Source organism: Bufo gargarizans, chromosome 9 (genome assembly GCF_014858855.1).
Source record: "Bufo gargarizans isolate SCDJY-AF-19 chromosome 9, ASM1485885v1, whole genome shotgun sequence".
In the NCBI taxonomy this organism is placed as follows: Eukaryota; Metazoa; Chordata; class Amphibia; order Anura; family Bufonidae; genus Bufo; species Bufo gargarizans.
In genome coordinates, this window is record NC_058088.1 from 154,902,124 (window position 1) to 154,924,925 (window position 22,802).

The window sequence follows — 22,802 nt, forward strand, 5'->3', positions numbered from 1 at the left end:
CTCACCACTACTGGTGGCCCACACTCTCTAAGGATGTGCGTGATTGTGTCTGCCTACACCGTCTGTGCTCATCATAAAGTCTCCAGGACCAAACCTCCCGGGCTGTTGTTACTTCTTCCTGTTCCTGATGCCCCATGGCAACACATTGCCATGGACTTTGTTATAGATTTCTTCTGCCAAATGTACAGCTATCTGGGTGGTCGTGGACCGGTTCTGCAAGATGGCGCACTTCCTTTGCCTGGACTGCCCTCGGCTGCTGAACTTGCTAAACTGTTCATTAGACACTAGACACCTTGGCATATTGTTTCCGATCGTGGAATCCAGTTTACCTCTAAGCACTGAAGAGCTCTTTGCCGGCTGCTCGAAATTGAGCTGGACTTCTCTTCTGGTTATTATCCCCAGACCAACGGGCAAGTAGAGCTGGTTAATCAAATATTAGAGAACTATCTCCGGTATTTTGTTTCAGCTCAACATGACAACTGGGTACAATTGCTACATGTGGCTGAATTCTCCTATAACAACCACTCTAGTAAGTCTACTGGATCCTCTCCATTCTTTGTCATTTATGGACAACACCCTCATACTCCTCTCCCTGTTCCTACATCTTATGGGGTACCAGGGGGGGATTCCCCTTTTAGGGATTTTTTGAAGATTTGGCATGACACCAAAGACTGCATCAACAAAGCGGTGACCCGCATGAAAACGAGTGCAGCCAAGAGAAGAAGAAAACCACCTCAGTTCTCATCTGGAGATAAGGTATGGCTCTCCTCTAAAAGCATCTGCGTAAGGGTTCCCGGTTTCAAGTTTGCTCCTAGATTACTTGTACCCTTTAAAGTATTAAGGAGGATCAACGAAGTGACATATAAGTTACGTCTGCCTCTCTCTCTCTGCGTATTCCTAATGCCTTCCACATGTCCTTACTAAAACCAGTAGTTCTTAATCGCTTCTCGACAGCTCCTTCAACTCCGGTATCTGAAGATTCTGACAAGATATTTGAGGTCAAAGACATCCTGGACATCAAGAAGCGTGGCAAGAAGACCTACTTGTAGACTGAAAGGGCTTTGGTCCTGAGGAAAGGTCTTGAGAACCAGAAGAGAAAATTCATGCTCCGATCTTGATAAAAGGGTTTTTGTCTCGCCATGGACTCAAGAAGAGGGGGCATAAGGATGGGGGGAGGTTTACTATAACAGAGGCACGGTGTTCAGTGGTGATCTGCTGCTAGTGCTTTCCATATACCTCTGCAGTCCTGGGCTCTGTCTGTGTAGGTACTGTTGTTCTGGGATCCGCTTCACAGTTTCCTCTCAGCCCTGGCCACAGCATGCTTGCTGCTTGTTCCCTGCAGCACTTCCTTAGTGGCCAGCGCACCTCACTTCCTGTGCTTTATGGGTTGGGTCATGTGACCTTGCTTACCAATCCTAGCCCTCCTGCACATACAGTTCCAAGAAAAAGTATGTGGAATGATATGGATTTCTGCACAAATTGTTCATAAAATGTGATCTGATCTTCATCTAAGTCATAACAATAGACAATTACAGTCTGCTTAAACTAATAACACACAAAGAATTAAATGTTACCATGTTTTTATTGAACACACCATGTAAACATTCACAGTGCAGGTGGAAAAAGTATGTGAACCCCTAGACTAATGACTTCTCCAAGAGCTAATTAGAGTGAGGTGTCAGCCAACTGGAGTCCAATTAATGAGATGAGATTGGAGGTGTTGGTTACAGCTGCCCTGCCCTAAAAAAAGCACACACCAGTTCTGGGTTTGCTTTTCACAAGAAGCATTGCCTGATGTGAATGATGCCTCGCACAAAAGAGCTCTCAGAAGACCTACGATTAAGAATTGTTGACTTTCATAAAGCTGGTAAGGGTAATAAAAGTATCTCCAAAACCCTTGCTGTTAATCAGTCCACGGTAAGACAAATTGTCTATAAATGGAGAAAGTTTAGCACTGCTGCAACTCTCCCTAGGATTGGCCGTTCTGTAAAGATGACTGCAAGAGCACAGCGCAGACTGCTCAATGAGGTGAAGAAGAATCCTAGAGTGTCAGCTAAAGACTTACAAAAGTCTCTGGCATATGCTAACCTCCCTGTTAGTGAATCTATGATATGTAAAACACTAAACAAGAATGGATTTCATGGGAGGATACCACAGAAGAAGCCACTGCTGTCCAAAAAAAAAAATTGCTGCACGTTTACAGTTTGCACAAGAGCACCTGGATGTTCCACAGCAGTACTGGCAAAATATTCTGTGGACAGATGAAACCAAAGTTGAGTTGTTTGGAAGAAACACACAACACTATGTGTGGAGAAAAAGAGGCACAGCACACCAACATCAAAACCTCATCCCAACTGTGAAGTATGGTGGTGGGGGCCTCATGGTTTGGGGCTGCTTTGCTGCATCAGGGCCTGGACGGATTGCTATTATCGAAGGAAAAATGAATTCCCAAGTTTATCAAGACATTTTGCAGGAGAACTTAAGGCCATCTGTCCACCAGCTGAAGCTCAACAGAAGATGGGTGTTGTAACAGGACAATGACCCAAAGCATAGAAGTAAATCAACAACAGAATGGCTTAAACAGAAGAAAATACGCCTTCTGGAGTGGGCCAGTCAGAGTCCTGACCTTAACCCGATTGAGATGCTGTGGCATGACCTCAAGAAACCAATTCACACCAGACATCCCAAGAATATTGCTGAACTGAAACAGTTCTGTAAAGAAGAATGATCAAGAATTACTCCTGACCGTTGTGCATGTCTGATCTGCAACTACAGGAAATGTTTGGTTGAAGTTATTGCTGCCAAAGGAGGTTCAACCAGTTATTAAATCCAAGGGTTCACATACTTTTTCCACCTGCACTGTGAATGTTTACATGGTGTGTTCAATAAAAACATGGTAACATTTAATTATTTGTGTGTTATTAGTTTAAGCAGACTGTGATTGTCTATTGTTGTGACTTAGATGAAGATCAGATCACATTTTATGACCAATTTGTGCAGAAATCCATATCATTCCAAAGGGTTCACATACTTTTTCTTGCAACTGTATATACGTGGCTCAGCCCCCTTACCAGATGCCTCAGTGTCATGGTCCTTGTGTTTGTATTCCTGGACTCTGGAAAGATTATTACAAACATACTTACCTTCCACAGTGCAGCCGTTCTTGAGATCTGCCTGCCGGTCACGTGGTCCCTCCAGATGGATTTTCTGTTCTTCCGGGCAAAGTCCGTCTCCTCGTCTTCCCCTCTTCTCTTCCTGCTTTGAGCAGGAGACGGATCGTCGCTAATGACGTCACCGCCTCCTGTAAGTGGAAGTGCCGGCCACCATCTTGTTCTTTATTGCCTTCCTACTGCGCATGTGCCTGGACTCCTGAGCGTACAGGCTACTATGTGAAGCCTGTACTGTACTACGTAACTACCGGGGAAGCAGCTGCTTCGGGGCCCGGGCTGACAAGGGGCCCGGCGCCCGGCAACGTGACCAAGTTTCTCTTGAGTTAATTTATTATGTAATAAAGTTTTTCAGTCCAGGCTGGGCCCAACATACAGTGCGGTGCCAGCCTGTCCATCATCATCCGACCAGCCCCCCCGCCCACCGAGTCAGTCTGGACCTGAGGGAGAAACAACGCAGGCAACACCTGTCCTGGTTGAGCTCTCAGTGCTGCCGCTGCTCTGTTCGCCTGTCCTGGCTCTCAGTGCCCTGCTGCTCCGTTCACCTGTCCTGGCTGGCTCTCCATCACCCCCCCCCCCCCCCCAGAAGTAATGTAATGTTGTCAGTAATTTACATAACAGCAGCTCTTCTGTGGGATCTGTCAGTTTTCACCCCCACATCAAGAGAACGTGGGTGTCCATGACACTATTATATCCAACCTTGTGACCACCGCCACAATGTAATGTCTGATGGGTGCTATGTCTGATGGGCGCTATGTCTGATGGGCGCTATGTCTGATGGCCGTTATGTCTGATGGGCGCTATGTCTGATGGGCGCTATGTCTGATGGGCGCTATGTCTGATGGGCGTTATGTCTGATTGGCGCTATTCCCAATGGGTGTTATGTCTGATGGGTGTTATGTTTGATAGGTGTTATGTCCGATGGGTGTTATGTCTGAGAGGTGTTGCACGGGGATGTGGTATATACAGGGACAGACACTGCAACCACGCAGAAACCATGGAAATGTACCATATTCTTTGAATTATAAGACGCATTTTTGTGTCCCACAAAATGGGGCCAAAATGTCAGAGTGAAGCAGGGGCAGACTGGCCATGTAACTCTGCGGCATGGTAATGGCCGGCAGCTATATACAGCGTGGTGCGTGCTGTCCTGCAGTGCAGATAACAAGAGGAGCTGGGGTTGTATGTGAGGAGTGTGAGGGATCGGGGACATGGTGCTGAAGAAAAAGTAAGGTGGACCACAACCATAACACACAGCCCCCTCCAGGCCTGAGAGACAAATGACCTGCAAAAGGGGGTGATGACTGCACAGAAGTATTTGCAGACCAGATCTGTGGCGGCATACAAGCACTGGGCACAGAATATACACTGGACTGTTACTGAGGGGCTAATAACAGTGTGTCATCTACAGATCCCCCATAACAGTGTGTCAACTACAGATCCCCCATAACAGTGTGTTATCAGCAGATCTCTCATAAATGTCATCCACAGATCCCCCATAACAGTATCATCCACAGATCCCTCATAACAGTGTCATCTACAGATCCCCCATAACAGTGTGCCATCCACAGATCCCCCATAACAGTGTGTTATCAGCAGATCTCTCATAACAGTGTCATCCACAGATTCCCCCATAATAGTATCATCCACAGATCCCTCATAACAGTGTCATCCACAGATCCCCCATAACAGTGTGTCATCTACAGATCCCCCATAACAGTGTCATCCATGGAACCCTTATAACAGTGTCATCTACAGATCCCCCATAACAGTGTAATCTACAGATCCCCATAACAGTGTCATCCACAGATCCCTTATAACAGTGTCATCTACAGATCCCCCATAACAGTGTAATCTACAGATCCCCATAACAGTGTCATCCACAGATCCCCCATAACAGTGTCATCCACAGATCCCCATAACAGTGTCATACACAGATCCCCCATAACATTGTGTCATCCTCAGTGCGCTGCTGCTCCGTTCACCTATCCTGGCTGGCTATCAAGTTTCTCTTGAGAGACTGAGTTGATTATCTAATAAAGTTTTTTAGGCCAGGCCGGGCCCCTTCACATACATGACAGACAGTGTGTATATATATATATATATATATATATATGAATATATATATATATATATTATATAGGAAAAGGATGGGATGGCAGCCTAGTCTAGTGTAGATCGTTACTAGCCAAAGGAGTGAGGTTTTCGCGGGGGAAAGGCCAATACAAAAATTTGCTGTGGGGCCCAGTCACTTCTAGCCACACCCCTGAGCGCGATGTAAGCGCAGTACATGAGTGACAGCATAGTGATCAGCCACAGAGTCTGATCGCTATGCTGTGGAGGTCATTGGCTGAGCTGTAGATGGCACATGGGGCACTATGGCTGTCATTAGGGGCACCATGGATGGCACATGGGCACTTTGGGGGCACAGTGGATGTCACTGTTATGGGCGCTTAGTATAAGTGATAGGGCTCATGCACAGAACTATATTTTTTTTGCGGTCTGCAAGTCGCGGATCCACTAAATAAGGTTACTATACGTGTGCGATAAAAAAAAAATTTGCAGTCCCATTGAGTTCTATGGGTTTTAGATCTGAGGACCAAAATATGACATGCCCTATATTTTACAGAACTGACATATGGATGTGGCAAGCACATGGACATCTTCAGTGTGTTTTCTTCATCTGTATTTCAGTTCTAGTAAAAATAGAACATGTCCTATTCTGGTCCTCAAAATTAGGTCCTCAAATCCATAGAACTCAATGGGAATGCAAAAAATGTGGATTACAAAATGGATATGGCAGTGTGCACAAGGGTTTAGATACACAGCTCAGTAGGTAGGATCGTACAAGATGGGATTAGATGCACCACTCAACAGGCAGTATCATACAAAATGGGATTAGATAAACAGCTCAGCAGGCTGTATCATAGAAAATGGTATTAGATACACACTTTAGTAGGTAGTATCGCACACAACAGGCTGTGTATAATACACGATAGGATTAGATACACAAGTAACTTGTTCTGCTTGCCGATTCCAGCTGTTTATCACACTCTGGAGATGGTGAGGGAAGAGCCTGTGGATCGTCAGTGATGAGTTTAGATACACAGCTCAGCAGGCTGTATCATAGAAAATGGGATTAGAGATTAGATACACACTTTAGCAGGTAGTATCGCACACAACAGGTTGTGTATCATACATGATAGGATTAGATACACAAGTGATTTGTTCTGCTTGCCGATTCCAGCTGTTTATCACACTCTGGAGATGGTGAGGGAAGAGCCCGTGGATGGTCAGTGATGAGTTTAGATACACAGCTCAGCAGGCTGTATCACATAGGATTAGATACATATGTGCTTGCTGTTTATCACACTCTGGAGATGGTGAGGGAAGAGCCCATGGACGGTCAGTGATGAGAATAGATGCACAGCTCAGCAGGCTGTTTCACATAGGATTAGATACAGATGTGTTTGGATGTGCTTGCTGCTTCCAGCTGTTTATTACACTCTGGAGATGGTGAGGGAAGAGCCTGTGGACGGTCAGTGATGAGAATAGATGTATCACATAGGATTAGATACAGATGTGTTTGGATGTGCTTGCTGCTTCCAGCTGTTTATTACACTCTGGAGATGGTGAGGGAAGAGCCTGTGGACGGTCAGTGATGAGAATAGATGTATCACATAGGATTAGATACAGATGTGTTTGGATGTGCTTGCTGCTTCCAGCTGTTTATTACACTCTGGAGATGGTGAGGGAAGAGACTGTGGACGGTCAGCGATGGGATGTAGACACTGAGTGAGTAGATTCATGACTGGATGTAGTAACATGGACACAGTAGTGGGGGCAGCTGCTGCAGACAGAGCAGTGTGGGGGCGTGGCCAGCCTGTGACTCATCTCTGTGCATTGCAGCCAGGCTTGTGTATCAATAAAGTTATGTATTCAACAAAACAAGAAGGGGAGAAAGTAAACAAATCTGCCAGGATAATGTGATGTCTTCCAGGGGGAAGGAAAGCTCAGACATGAAAAACAGGTATTGGGGGCATATGTATGCATGGTGGGGGGTGTTAGGAGCACATCAAAAGAATTTCGATTTTGGGACCGGACAACCTTTTTAAAGGGCATCTGTCAGCAGATTTCAGGTCTGACTCTCCACAACTGCAGTCTGCACTTTGACAGGAGCAGGCATGATGATATTTCTACTGCCTGGCCCTGTCAATGAAAGTAGAAAGGACGCAGAGAGAGCAGAGCCTCTAGGTGTAATGACATAGACTGCCATGTTTCATGGTATTACTTGACTTTTTCCTTTGCAACCATCACATAATTATTATTATTATTTATTATTAAAGCACCATTCATTCCATGGCGCTGTAGATATAAAAAGGGGTATACATTCATTATATTATTATTATCATTATTATTATTATTATACAATACAAACAATTACAATAAGCATGAACAAGACGATTTACAAACTGGTACAGGAGGAGAGAGGGCCCTGCCCTCGAGGGCTTACAATCTACAAGGTATTACAGAGGGACAGAGTAGGTGAGGGTGAAGCTGGTGATGACGGTATAGCAGCTGCAGGGTCACTGGTTGTAGGCCTGTCTGAAGGCAGGGGTTTTCAGGTTTCTTTTAAAGGTTTCCACTGTAGATGAGAGTCTGATATGTTGGGGTAGAGAGTTCCAGAGTATAGAGGATGCATTGGAGATGCATAATATGTCAAAATACATCACTGAGATCAGGGGAAGACATACCGTCGGTGCAGCGGTTCAGCTGCACAGGGGCCCAGTGTGGGAGGGGGCCTATTGCATCTATTACAAGGAATGAGAGCTGTAATTCTCTTAGGAAAAAGGACCTTTGATGACATGATTGCCATGTGTCCAGTAATATATCAATGTTACTGGTCACATGGCGATGACGTCATCAAAGGTCCTTTCTCTCTGCAAGGAGTGCTTTCCACAGTTTCATTTTTTTTTTTTTTTTGTGAATATTACATCCGGAAAAGGTGACAAAGGCTATTATATACTGTATACTATAGACTACTGCATACTGTGGGGTATGTGTCATACTGAATATGGAGTACCATATAATGTGGGCTGCTGACTGTATATTGTGGGGTGATGACTGCGTACTGTGGGGTGATGACTGTATACTGTGAGGTGCTGACTATATACTGTAGGGTGCTATTCTGAATTCTGCGGGTTGCTCTATACTGTGGGATGCTGTATACTGTGGTGTGATGACAGTATTCTGTGGGGTGCTGACTGTATACTGTGGGGTGATGACTATATACTGTGGGGTGCTATTCTGAATACTGTGGGTTGCTGTATACTGTGGAGTGCTGTATGCTGTGAGGTGCTGACTGTATACTGTGGGGTGCTATACTGAATACTGTGGAATTCTGTATTCTGTGGAGTGCCGTATACTGTGGGGTGCTGACTGTATACTATGGAGTGCTATTCTGAATATTGCGGGTTCCTGTATACTGTGGAGTGCTGTATACTGTGGGGTGCTGACTTTATAGTATTAATCATTGGTGGCAGTGGCCATAGGGTACCCTCTCCCCTCCTCCTCAGTGGCAGTTCCAATGAACACCATAAAAAATTAAAACTGTGCTAAATAAACCAATTTTTTGTCACCTTACATCACAAAAAGCAATCGATAAAAAAGGCGTTTGCCCACCAAAATAGTACCAATCTAACCGCCACCTCATCCCGCAAAAAATGAGCCCCTACCCGAGACAATCGCCCAAAAAATAAAAAAACTATGGCTCGGAATATGGAGACACTAAAACATCATTTTTTTTTTTGTTTTAAAAAAACTGTTATTGTGTAAAACTTACATAAATAAAAAACAAGTATACATATTAGGTATCGCCGCGTCTATATCGACCGGCTCTATAAAAATATCACCTCTCAGATGAACACCGCAAAAAATAAAAACTGTGCTAAATAAACAATTTTTTGTCACCTTACATCACAAAAAGTGTAATAGCAAGCGATCAAAAAGTCATATGCACCCCACAATATTGCCAATCAAACCATAATCTCATCCCGCAAAAAATTAGAGCCTACCTTAGAAAATCGCCCAAAAACTGAAAACAATATGGCTCTCAGAATATGGAGACAGTAAGGCTACTTTCACACCTGCGTTCAGGTGTCCGCTCGTGAGCTCCGTTTGAAGGGGCTCACAAGCGGCCCTGAACGCAGCCGTCTGGCCCTAATGCATTCTCAGTGGAGGCGGATCCACTGAGAATGCATCCGCCTTCCAGCGCTCAGCCTCCGCTCCGCGGAGCAGCGTTCGGGTGTCCGCCTGGCCGTGCGGAGGCGAGCGGATCCGTTCCGACTTACAATGTAAGTCAATGGGGACGGATCCGCTTGAAGATGACACCATATGGCTCAATCTTCAAGCGGATCCGTCCCCCATTGACTTTCAATGTAAAGTCTGAACGGATCCGCTCAGGCTACTTTCACACTTAGAAAATTTAAAAAAGTTATAATGCAGACGGATCCGTTCTGAACGGAGCCACCGTCTGCATTAATATGAGCGGATCCGTTCAGAACGGATCCGATCGAACGCTAGTGTGAAAGTAGCCTAAAACATTATTTATTTTTTTTGTTTCAAAAATGATATTATTGTGTAAAACTTACATAAATAAAAAAAAGTATACATATTAGGTATCGCAGCGTCTGTAATCTCTTGCTCTATAAAAATATTACATGACCTAAAGTCACACAAATCAAAAAGTCACACACACACCAAAATAGTGCCATGTCATCTCATCCCGCAAAAATCATACCCTACCCAAGGTAATCGCCCAAAAACTGAAAAAATTATGGTTCTCAGACTATGGAACACTAAAATATGATTTTTTTTGTTTCAAAAAAGGAAATCATTGTGTAAAAAAAAGTATACATATTAGGTATCGCCGCGTCCGTGACAACCTGGTCTATAAAAATACCACATGATCTAACCTGTCAGATGAATGATGTAAATAACAAAATATATAAAAATGGTGCCAAAACACAAAAAGTGTAATATAGAGCAACCAAAAATCATATGTATCCTAAACTAGTAAAAACAAAACTTCCACCCTATCCCGTAGTTTCTAAAATAAGGTAACTTTTATGGAGTTTCTACTCTAGGGGTGCATCAGGAGGGCTTCAAATGGGACATGGTGTAAAAAAAACTGTCCAGTAAAATCTGCCTTCCAAAAACCGTATGGCATTCCTTTCCTTCTGCGCCCTACCGTGTACCCGTACAGCAGTTTACGACCACATATAAGGTGTTTCTGTAAACTACAGAATCCGGGCAATAAATATTGAGTTTTGTTTGGCTGTTTACCCTTGCTTTGTTACTGGGAAAAATTGATTAAAATTGAAAATTTGCCCAAAAATTGAAATTCTGAAATGTCATCTCCATTTGACAATAACTCTTGTGGAACACCCAAAGGGTTAACGACGTTTGTAAAATCTGTTTTGAATACCTTGAGGGGTGTAGTTTCTTAGATGGGGTCACTTTTATGGAGTTTCTACTCTAGGGTTGCATCAGGGGGGCTTCAAATGGGACATGGTGTCAAAAAAAAACAGTCCAGCAAAATCTGCCTTCCAAAAACCGTATGGCATTCCTTTCCTTCTGCGCCCTGCCGTGTGCCCATACAGCGGTTTACAACCACATAAATATTGAGTTTGGTTTGGCTGTTAACCCTTGCTTTGTAACTGGAAAAAAATTATTAAAATGGAAAATCTGCCAAAAATGTGAAATTTTGAAATTGTATCTCTATTTTCTATTAATTCTTGTGAAAGAATGGGGTCATTTTTGGGTGGTTTCTATTATGTAAGCCTCGCAAAGTGACTTCAGACCTGAACTGGTCCCTAAAAATTGGGTTTTTGAAAATTTCTGAAAAATGTCAAGATTTGCTTCTAAACTTCTAAGCCTTGTAACATCCTCAAAAAATTTAATATCATTCCCAAAATGATCCAAAATGTCACATAATTTATAACTGTCTCAATGACCTGAGTCTTTTCTGGGAGATATGTGATTTCTCAGACGTGGAGTCCAGAGAGGGTTCCAGCACTATATTTTGGTCTCCTCCCACAATGCACATGCCCTCCTGGAATATTTTAAGCTTTTGGAGGGTAGAAGTTAACCAGGGGACCTGGTCTGAATTTGGGGCATAGAGGCCAACAATTGTAACTAAGGTATTTGCAATGGTGCCCTTCAGGAATAGAAATCTACCATCTGGGTCAGTCAAGCTTGACTGTAGTGTAAATGGTGTATATTTTTTGATAGCAATGGTTACACCCCTGGACCTGGACCCGCCATTGCAGTAGTAGAACCATTGTGAGAAATACTTCTGAGGCAAAGCAGGGGTCTTGAAATGAGTTTCTTGCAGGATAACCACTTCAGCATGGAGCCTGGGGTTTGAAAGACACAGGACCCTTTTTGGGGCGAGGTCAGTCCTTGCACACTCCATGTCAGCACAGTAACAGTAGCCATAGAAAACAAAGGTAAAACTTGTTAAGTCAAACACAATAGTTAAAAGTGATGTCTGGTAACATCTAGAGTAAATCCTATCTGGGATTCATATTATGGTGTAAGAGGCAGCGCACCCCTTCTATTAGAGCACTTTATAGTTTGTCATAATGGAATTATGATAGACTAGTGTCTTCAGTGGGTTCAATACCAATGAGTTGCCCCAGTGACAGATACTGGTTCTGATACAAAGGTCCCTCTTTTGTTCGTGCCCCAGGTCGGGATAATATCTCCACACCTGGGCACGTCAGTGGTGTTTATTCATCCCTTGACTATAGGAACCTGGATTTTAAGCAGAAAAACTAAAGGAAGAAACAAAAACAAACAAAAAAACATAACATGTAATACTAGATATCAGGTGTTTTGTAGAAGAAAAACTATTCAATCCTCTGTGGTAGTCAGACGTTTCCGGGGATGGCAGCTTTTAGACATTTTCCAGGGTATCACTTCCTTCAATTTGGGAAGATCTACCAAGTCCGTGATCTGTAGCCAGGATGGGATCTCTGATTGTGCCAACCCAATGGCTTCACAAAAGGGGATCAGGTCTTCGGATGAATCTGGTAGATCCCTGTAAGGAAAATGATAGACCAAAGGGGAACAGCCACCTATATGAAATCCCTTTCAGTGCATCAGTAACTGGTTTCAGTTGTCTGCGCTTGTTAAGTGTAACTGGAGAGAGGTCTTGGAAGAAGGAAAGCCGAGACCCTTCATATGAAATTTCCTTTGTGTCTCTGGCTGCTTTTAATATTGTGTCCCTCGTTGGGAGTTAAGGACTATGCATATAATGTCCCTAGTAGGCTCTCCCTCTTTAGGTTTAGCCCTCAGTGCTCTATCTGCTCTTTCCAGGACCAAGTTTGCAACAACCTCAGGGTTTAACAATGGTCTCAAAATTGAGTATGTAATATCCATCACTGAAGAATCAGCTGGGGCTTCTGGTACACCTTTGATCCTCAGATTGTTCCGCCAACCTCTGTTATCTTGATCTTCAATGTAGGCTAACAGATTGTTCATACGTGCCTGGCATGTTTCAAGAGCATCTGTCATTGCATCCCCAAATGCTATTAGAGAGGCTTGATTTTCTTCTAGTCTTTCTACCCTGCCTCCTATGTCGCTTACGTCTTGTTTGATATTAGAGAGGACAGCTAATACAGGCTGTAGAGCCGTTTCTATTATTCTCTGTAAGGCCTTTTGTGTAGTGACCAATTGGGCATCTTTGGCTGAAGGTCTTTCTCTACAAACACTTTCAGCATCAGACAATTCCATAAAATAAGAGGCAGAAGCCGATGCAGTTAGTTATTGTCAGGGTTTAGGGTGGGGACTGTTTGCTCAAAGATTTCTCCATATCTGTTTCCAAACCTTGACCATTTTTAAACACACTCTAAATGTCTAGTATTGCGTAAGAAAAGGGGTACACCACTCTCTCACTGTGAAGTGAGGTTACATTTAGGGATCCTCCCAAATAGGCAAGGTAGAAAAATTGTATGTCTTGTGGGGTTTCAGAGGAGGCTGAGGCAGACTGTAGAAAACTGCAGTCCTGAAAAATTGGAGTGAGACTCCCAAACAAGCATGCAAGACAGTCTGTGAGGACAGGTGTAGTGGTAGACCTACCAGAGTTCAGTCCGCAAAAACTTGGAGGCCTGTACACTTCTATCAGAAACAAGTGCTGCATATCGCTGTCTGATGTGGCAGCAGAGGGGTTTTGAATTCCTAGTTGGGCTTCAGGCCAGTGAGAGCTAAGATGGTGCCCTTTCCTGCAATTAGTGCCACTCGGGCAGAAAATGGATGTGGCCCTGGCTCCTTCGTCAAGTCAATACACAGCGATGGGCCGAGTTGGGAAAGAAGGTACGGTATGAGAAATGGCTCACCAGAGACCCAGAGGGCGTCACACCTCCGTCCAAAGCGGTCATCATTCCATTCCCAGGCTTCACTCTGATCCGACCGGCAGTAGGCCGCGGCTGGCAATTGCGACGCGTGACAGTGCAGGCGGTCCAAACAGGTCTGGGAGGTTCTCCGGGATCTGTAGAAGGCGTAGTGAGGCAAATTATATTTAAAAAATCCCTCTAAATTGGGGAAAAACTGTTAGGTACATTTTTTATTGCTGTATTCTACCTATTTTGGGATAAACATCATTTTGTTCAATTGTTTTTATTGCTGGTTTGAACAGTTTTTACTCTACAGCTTTTCAGTTTCACTGCATCTGCAGACAGTTGCTTTCTTCTTCACAGTGAATCTGTGAGAGAGCTGCCTGATGGCTTGTTCTGTAGCTTTTATCTGTTCTTTCCTGACCGCACATAAACACTCATTATAGCTAAATTCTTGTCATTTTGATAAACAAAGGAATGTTAATTGAGTGTTTATAAGCTGTCAGAAGTTCAGAAATGATGGCTGCAGATCAAGTCAGAGCATCCATCTGACAGATTTACTTAGAAGCAGAAAGCAATAAATTTTTAGCCCCAAATGAGTAGAATTCAATGAAAAAAGTGTCCCCAAATGTGTCCATAGCTTTTAAATACAGAAGAGGGTAGCAAGAGGCTTGCATTTCTGAGGTCTTTTACTTACTCCCTTCTGTGCAATAGACAGTGATTAAAATAAAGTAAAGCTAAAATAACTTACCAAAAAAGTGAATTGCAAGTTAATAAAGTCCTGTGATTATAGCCGCCTCTGCACACAAGCAGTATGGGTGAGGTAAAAGGGGCATGTGCAATGTAAACTTATAGACTTTTATAACCAGTAGTGCCGACCAGCCTTCATGTTCTCTTTATCTGTAACATGGCCAACAATGATAAAAACTTTGTTAAAGAATTGGAAATGAGAGCAGTCATGGTTGAGCTTGAAAACTGTACTATAACTGTGGCTTCAAAAATGAAAACACTCCTAACGTTAATTTAATGAGGTAGCCACTTGCATGATTTTACAGATGCTCCCAAGAAGTTCTCATATACAGTATACTAAGCACTTGGTTGCTTTTCCTTTACTCTCCAGTTCTACTTAGGTTTAGGTCAGGTGACTGTGACACACCACAATACTCCTTCTTTCTCAAGTACTACTGCAAGGAAAGTAAAATATCTGAAGGATTAGAAAAATCTCCATATCTGCCATATAGTTTATACTACATAATTTTTGCAGTCTTTCTTGGTTGACCCTCAGGTCTCAGAACCCAAAATGGTCATCAATTGTTGGCAGGCTGGCTGTAAAAAACATCTTATAGCAAAGTCAGGAACGTAGCTAAGAGTCTTTAATGGAATAACAGGCCGGAGACAGAACTATATACAGGTGACCAGTCAGGAATTAACACTATACCAGGGGGTGAATCACAGGAATCTCATTACAAACCTGAAGGAGAAGGCAGAAGTAAAATCTTGAGGTCAGGATCAGGAATCATTAACAGAGTCAATGATACAGGAGTAAATAGCCAGGCAAGGATATCACCTTAATCTGCCAGGAAGCAGTTGAGGACAGAGGCAAAGGGCATCTGTCAGTAGATTTGTGCCTATGAAACTGGCTGACCCAGTTGCATATGTGTTTGGCAGCTGTAGGCCTCTGTGTTGTCCCATGTTTATATGTGCCCGCATTGCTGAGAAAACTGATGTGCCTGGTTGTGTAGACTCTGCGCTGGAACAGGGCGAGCTGAGTAACTGATACTATTTTAAATTTTCTAATATTGTTCTTTGTTCTTCCATCTTAAAACATACAAATCTGTGTGCCGATAGATAGCTGTTGTTGTTTCTAAACTTCTTAATATGAGCACATTTTATGTGTTTTGACTTTCATTCGTTACTGTGTCTCTGCCTACAGGTTTAGTCTTTTCGCGGTGGATACTCATGGACGGCACTCAGCACAAAGTTTAGTCACACTGCGTACTGCCTGCTCTTTAGTGGATGATAGTAAAGCTGAAGGTAAGCATCATTTTATTTAAAAATGTATTAGGAAGTTTCATTACCCCATGAAATTATACTGTATTAATTGTATTAAATGCAACTTTTATTCAATAGAAAAGTATTTATCCACAAAGATGAAGTTCTATTGTATGAGTTTCTACTTTTTTCCCCCCAAAACAGTGGATTTCTTGTCCGTGGGCTGCATCTAGTGTTACAAATCAACCAAATTCAAAAGAACTAGTGCAACACAATAATAGTCAAGAAGTCCGGAGTAGACGGTTATTATTTTGAAGAATGATACTCTTAGATCTTTGGCAGAATAGAGCTCAATATAAGGCTGTAGCCTAGAGATAAGTGACAAGCCTTGCATAATGATGTCCCTGGTTCAAATCCCATGAGGATATTCTAGATTATTTTTTCAGTAATTTTTTCTCTCTCCTTATTTAACACATAATAAAAAGCTATAGCCTTACTATATTAAGAAGAGTGGTTTTCTGTACTTAGAAAGCTAATACATATTACAAGTCTCTTTCTAATCATATGTTGTGCCTGTGAATAAACCAGTAATTTATACAGTTGCAAGAAAAAGTATGTGAACCCTTTGGAATGATATGGATTTCTGCACAAATTGGTCATAAAATGTGATCTGATCTTCATCTAAGTCACAACAATAGACAATCACAGTCTGCTTAAACTAATAACACACAAAGAATTAAATGTTACCATGTTTTTATTAAACACACCATGTAAACATTCACAGGTGGAAAAAGTATGTGAACCCTAGACTAATGATCAACTGTATCAGTTTGCTAAGCATAGAAAACCTATATTCTCAACATGGTAAATAGTACATGCTAGGACACAGATCTTCCTTCGGCATGCTGATGTCGATCCCTGTTAATCTCGGCGAGGGGTGTGTGTGCAGAGCACAGGGGTATTAAAAGAGCAGTGCTGCAAGCATTCAGTCCCACTCCCTGGTGCTCCAACATGGTTATTTGCATATGAATGAAATTGCAGATATTTCTGCAGCTGTTTAACATACAGACAAAAGAAAGGTAATATTTTAATCAGCATGATCAACCCTTCCAGGCAGTATGCCTGGTTTAAAAGCATTGATAACGCTGACAGAGGCTTTTTAAAGAACGTAAAAAATATTAGCAAAAGGCATGGAAAAGTATTAAAGGGAATTAGTCACATGTATTTTTTCCAGTTTTTTTTCCAGAGACATGGTGGATTTACAAAGTTTTCAGACCCTTTCGCTTTTTTCGCATTTTGTTATGTTGCAGCCTTTTGCTTAAAAAGGTAAACTTATTTCTCATCATTCTGCACTCAATAGCCCATATTCTGAATATTTGCTAATTTATTGAAAAGGAAAAGCAGAAATATTGCATTCATCTAAGTAGTCAGACCTTTTGCTCAGTATTTAGTTGAAGCATCTTTGGCAGAGATTAAATCCTCTAGTCTTCTTTGGTATGATGCAGATGAAGCTCTTGTGAGGTTGGATGGGGACTGTCAGCAGACATTTTCAGGTCTCTCCAGAGATGTTTAATTAGGTTCAAGTTGTGGCTCAGGCTGGGCCACTCAAGGACATTCACAGAGTTGTCCTAAGCTACTCTTGTGTTGCCTTGGCTGTGTGTCTAGGGTCATTGTCTTTTTGGAAGATAAACCTTCGGCTCAGTGTGAAGTTTCCATTAAGAATGTTTCTGTACTTTGCTCCATTCAGCCTTACCTCAATTCTGACCAGTCTCCTTGTCCAAGCCACTAAAAGGCATCCCCACAGCATGATTCTGCCACCACCATGCTTCACTGTAGAGATAGTATTGAGCAGTGCCTGGTTTCCACTAAACATGAAGCTTTGTATTGAGGTCAAAAAGTTCAATCTTGGTTACATAAGACCAGAGAATCTTGTTTCTATCAGTCTTAGAGTCCATTAGGTGCTTTATTGCAAATTTTAATGTGTCTTTTACCGAGGAGAGGCTTCTTTCTGGCCACTGCCAGATTGGTGGAGTGCTGCAGTGATGGCTGACCTTATGAAAGTCTCTCCCATCAGCTCACAGGATCTTTGGAGCTCATAGTGAATATTGGGTTCATGGTTGCCTTTCTTACCAAGGCCCCTTTTACCCGATTACTTAGTTTAGTGGGGCGACCAACTCTAGAAAGAGTCCTAGTTGTTCCAAACCTCTGTTTAAGAGTTATGCAGGCTAGTGTGTTTTTCAGAACTTACAGTGCAACAGAGGTTTTTGACCCTTCTCCGATCTATCTACGTATCTATGTCTAATCTGTATCTAATATATATATATATATATATATATATATATATAAAGGAACGTGAAAGGCTCTTTGTATGAGCTGAAACATTGCCTTCCACATGGGTGAATAAACACCATTTGCTTTTTTACCTGGAGTGCTGTCCGGTTTCCTTCTCTATCTTCATGGGGTAAGCAGCTATATCCCTGGACCTAGCACCCGCCAGTTTCTTATTTCAAGTGCCGCCATCACGTTCCTTTATATATATATATATATATATTAGATACAGATTAGACATAGATACGTAGATAGATCGGTAGATCCATAAATATATCTATATAAATATTATCTATAAAAATATATTATTTATATATACATTTTTTGGCAAATAATAGCAAAGCACGGGGTGAAAATTTCCACTCAAAACATAGTCTATGACGTTCCCCGAGTCACAGGGGGCGGCTGTGCAAAATTTTGTGATTGTAAATGCGACGGTGCGGATTCCTTTAGCGGACATACATACATACACTCAGTTTTATATATTAGATATAAAATTTACATAAAAATGTGATTTAAATAATGTGTCTTTTTTAATGTCACATTCCTTTTAAATATGCAATTGCAGCAAACTTTGAAAATAAAGATGAAGCATACTATTTAATGTGTTATGAGTGTCAATTTAGAGATCGCAACATCTGTATGTAGGTGATATCTAACATTGTAATTTTGCCTGTAATGATAATGAGATGACTGCTGAAAAGTAACCTGTACAATTAGAAGTGGCACCTATTACTAGACATAGTGATCAGTGCAAAAACTGCTGAATTTGGGATTTAAATTCATTAGTTTATATGTTACATTTCTGAGTTTAAACAATGAACATACACATACAAACATAGAAATCACTTGATTCTCCTTTATTCATTAGCAGTGATAATAATGATTGCTCATATGTTTGTGATATAATCACTAACACCCATATATGTAACATTTCTTATTTGATTGTTTGACTACTTTACATCATATAAGATCGCATATTTGTAATATGGTTTGCATTAACCTTATGTGTAAAATTCCTTACATTACATTTAGATAATTAATAAAAATCACTTTAAAGAAAAATATATATATAGATAGTGATTTGGAAGATTACAAATATCAGCAAAAATATTTTAAAGTAAAAACGTGAGTTCAAAAATAGGACACTTTTTGATCATGCATTCTTTTTAAAATAATTAAAAAAAAAGTTATATTCATCATTCCAAATCCCTTCCAGCACCATTCTACCAATCCTCCCCACCACTGCAGCAATGATGTCATGTTTTTGACTCCAGTCCAGTGATGATCTACCAAGCATGACCACTCCAGCCTTAGCAATATATTGCATGAGGCCGGTGTTTGGCTGCAGTCATCACATATGGGCACTTTACCACTGTAATCATGAAACAATGTTCATGGGGAGGATAGGAGCAGTGGCGCTGGAGCCAAGGGAGTTCAAAGTGGTGAGTATAACTTTTTTTTGTACTATTGCCATGTATTTTTTTTTTTACTCGGACAACTACTTAACGTTGTATTCTAAGTGAATCAGCAATCAGGGCAGTGACAAAAAATGGCAAAAAGTAGCTGTGTAGCGTTTGGACAGGAAAATGGACCTGGCTGCTGAATCAACCCCTTCCTGACATATGACGTAATTGTACGTCAAAGCAGGAAGTGACTTACCACAATTTGACATACTCATGCTGATCAGGCAGGCACCAGAGAGGTGCGCTCCCAATCATTGCAGGGGCCCGGCAGTCACAGACAGCCGGGCTGCTGGTGTGTGGATTAACCCTTTCTATGCCACGATCAGCGCTGACCATGGCAAAGAAGGTGTTTGTGTTCAGTCAAAATTTCCATCGGGTCCCTGTGCTGCGGTAAATAAAAAAAATAAAAAAAAGTTTTGTCGTGTTCGCAACAACCAGCTGTATAAAAATGTCACATGACCTACTCCCTCAGGTGAACACTATGAAAAAAATAAAATAAAAAATGTGCCAAAAAAGCAATTTTTTGTCAACTTACATCACAAAAAGTGTAATACCAAGTTATCAAAAAGTCATATGTACCGAAAATAGTACCAATCAAACTGTCACCTCATCCTGCAAAAAATGAATTGCCCAAAAAAATATAGCTTTCCGAAAAAGGAAATACTAAAACATCATTTTTAGTTTCAAAAATACTTTTATTGTGTAAAACTAAAAAAAAAAAAATGTATACATATTACTCATTGCCACGTCCGTAACGACCTGCTCTATAAAAATATCACATTACCTACCCCCACATGTGAATGCTAAAATGAAAACTGTGCCAAAACAGCCAATTTTTGGCCACCTTGCCCCATAAAGAGTAATATTGAATGATCAAAAAAATCATATGTACCCAACAATGGTACCAATAAATACATAAACTTTTCTGCAAGAAACGAGCCCCTGCACAAGACAATCAGTAGGGGAAAAAAATGGCTTTCAGAAAATGGAGACACAGAAACATAATTTCTTTAAAAAAAATGCTTTATTATGTAAAACTGAAACAAAATAAAAAAACTAAAACAAAAAAGTAGACGTGTTTGATTTTGACACATCTGTAACAACCTGTTCTATAAAAATAGCACATGATCTAACCGGCAAGGTAAACAATTTACCTTGCCTCACAAAAAGCATAATATTGAGCAATAAAAAATATCATATGTAGCCCAAAATATTACCAATAAAACTGTTACCTTATCCAGCAGTTTCCAAAATGGGGTCACTTTCTCAGAGTTTCTGCTGTAGGGGTGCATCAGGGGGGGCTTCAAATGGGACATGTTGTCTATAAACCAATCCACCAAAATCTGCCTTCTAAAAACCTTACGGCGCTCCTTTTCTTATGCACCCTGCTGTGCGCAGTTTACTACCACATGTGGGGTGTTTCTGTAAACTGCAGAATCAGGGCAATAGATTGTAACAGAAGCACTCTGTTTGTCTGTTGGAATATTGTGGATTTTGGGGTACTTTTTAATGCGTTATAAAAAAAAATTGGTTTTACTGTCTCAAGATGATTAGGTTACATAAAGTGTATAAGCTGATTATCTCCCAGTCAGGGGGGAGACATTGTGTGGGACTGTCCTGGATTGTGTGATTCTTTCCATTGGTCTGTGTGGTTGTCACGCAGTTCTCAATCAGGTCCACGGGGGAGGGCCTCTTCCATGGAGACTTGTATATAAGGCCAAGGGTGGCACCAATAAATGTTTTTTTTCTTACCCTCAACTCGCAGCCTCGTCTCGTGTTGTAGGGAACAGCTATATCACCACTAGCTCTTGTAAGAGCTGCACAGCTACTGGAAATCGCAACTCGGCTTGGAAGTCTCGGGAGCAGCTCTTCAGCTCCACGCTGACCAGGGCAGAGGGACGGTGCCAACGGTTGATACCGTTACATAGATATTGAGTTTTGTAAAAAATTGCCAAAAAAGTAAAATTATGAAATTTTTTCCCCATTTTCCTTTAATTCTTGTGGCATACCTAAAGGGTTAACAAAGTTAGAAATTTAGGTCTGAATAACTTGAGGGGAGTAGGTTCTAAAATGGGGTCCTTTATGGTTGGTTTCTACTGTGTAAGTCACACAAAGTGAACTACATAACTGAACTGGTCCTTTAAAAAAGTGAGTTTTGGAGAATTGCTTGTAAAATTTTAAAGTCCTAAAAAATAAAATGACTTTTTCAAAATGATGCCAGCATAAAGTAAGACATATGGGGAATGTTAAGTAATAAATATTTTATGAGGTATCACTTTTTGTTTCAAAAGCAGAGAATTTTTTTTTTTTAAATTGTAAATTATATATATTGTGAAATATATTGACTCAAATTTATGACTGCTATGAAGTACAATGTGTCCCAAGAAAAAATCTCGGAATGGCCTGGACAAATAAAAATGTTCCAAAGTTATTACTACATAAAGTCATACGTGTCAGTTTTGCAAAAAATAACCTGGGCAGGAGGGTAAAAAACTGGCCCGGGGTAGAAGGGGTTAAAGGGGTTATCCCCTATCAGAATGAGAATGCCAGAGACCGGACATTCCGGTCATTTCCGGGGAGCAGCAAGGTGCTTGCTGGGGTACAGGTCTCTGGATCTCGTGATTAGGACATCCAAAATCTGATAGGTATCCCCTGTCCTGTGGCCATGGGATAACTTGTACCTCAAGGAATAGCCCTTTAAGGATAGATTGGAGATGGGAAGACTGATTAGTGATGAGCTACAGTAAGCTTGATGAGAATGAATCAGGCAACAGTAAGAGTTTGGGCCATTTTCACAGAAGAAAATGCAGTTGTAGCATTCTATATAACTGACTTGAACACTTTAGAAATAATTATTCATATATGCATTAGGTAATTAATAGACCTCTTTATTTTACCTGTATACTGTATCTAATCCATGCAGAGATACTTCTTATTTGAATATTGTGTTACTAATACACTTTGCTTTGTAAAATCATTCCGCACACATTTTTTGCGTAATTGTAACTCTATGTGCCAATACTCTTCCATTCCATTGATGTCAATCTTCTTATTTCCTGCAGTATAACATTAATAGTGATTACTGTGCCAATCATTGAGTTCTTCGATGATGTTTCTCCATACTAACACATCATCCTGTAAACCATGATTGTCTACCGCAATCAAATTATGGATAGACCTGCAGCAAGGTGACTGGGGAGAAAGGGTCATATAAATATATATTGGCCATAAACCGAGTATGGACCCAGAGCAAAACAGGTAAACCTCAAAAAGTCCAAGCACACCACTGTTTGCTTAGGTATGAAAGTCTCTACATTAGCAATAATATTGAGCAGTGCAGTCTGTGTTAGAATATCAACGTTCCCTCCTGTATACTTATATGGATAACCAAAATGTTGATGTAGATAGTCATACCCAGCTGGAACTGCATATTATCAATCACGGTCCTCCAA

The 22,802-nt window shown here is 41.3% G+C and overlaps 1 protein-coding gene across 1 annotated transcript in view; it reads left to right on the plus strand.

The window, feature by feature from the left end:
- Window positions 1-22,802, plus strand: part of ASTN2 (astrotactin 2) — an 859,422-nt gene that overhangs the window by 795,189 nt on the left and 41,431 nt on the right. Inside the window, exon 20 of the mRNA XM_044306147.1 lies at window positions 15,498-15,598. Coding sequence (XP_044162082.1) covers window positions 15,498-15,598 — 101 coding nt within the window. The remainder of the gene's footprint in view (window positions 1-15,497; window positions 15,599-22,802) is intronic.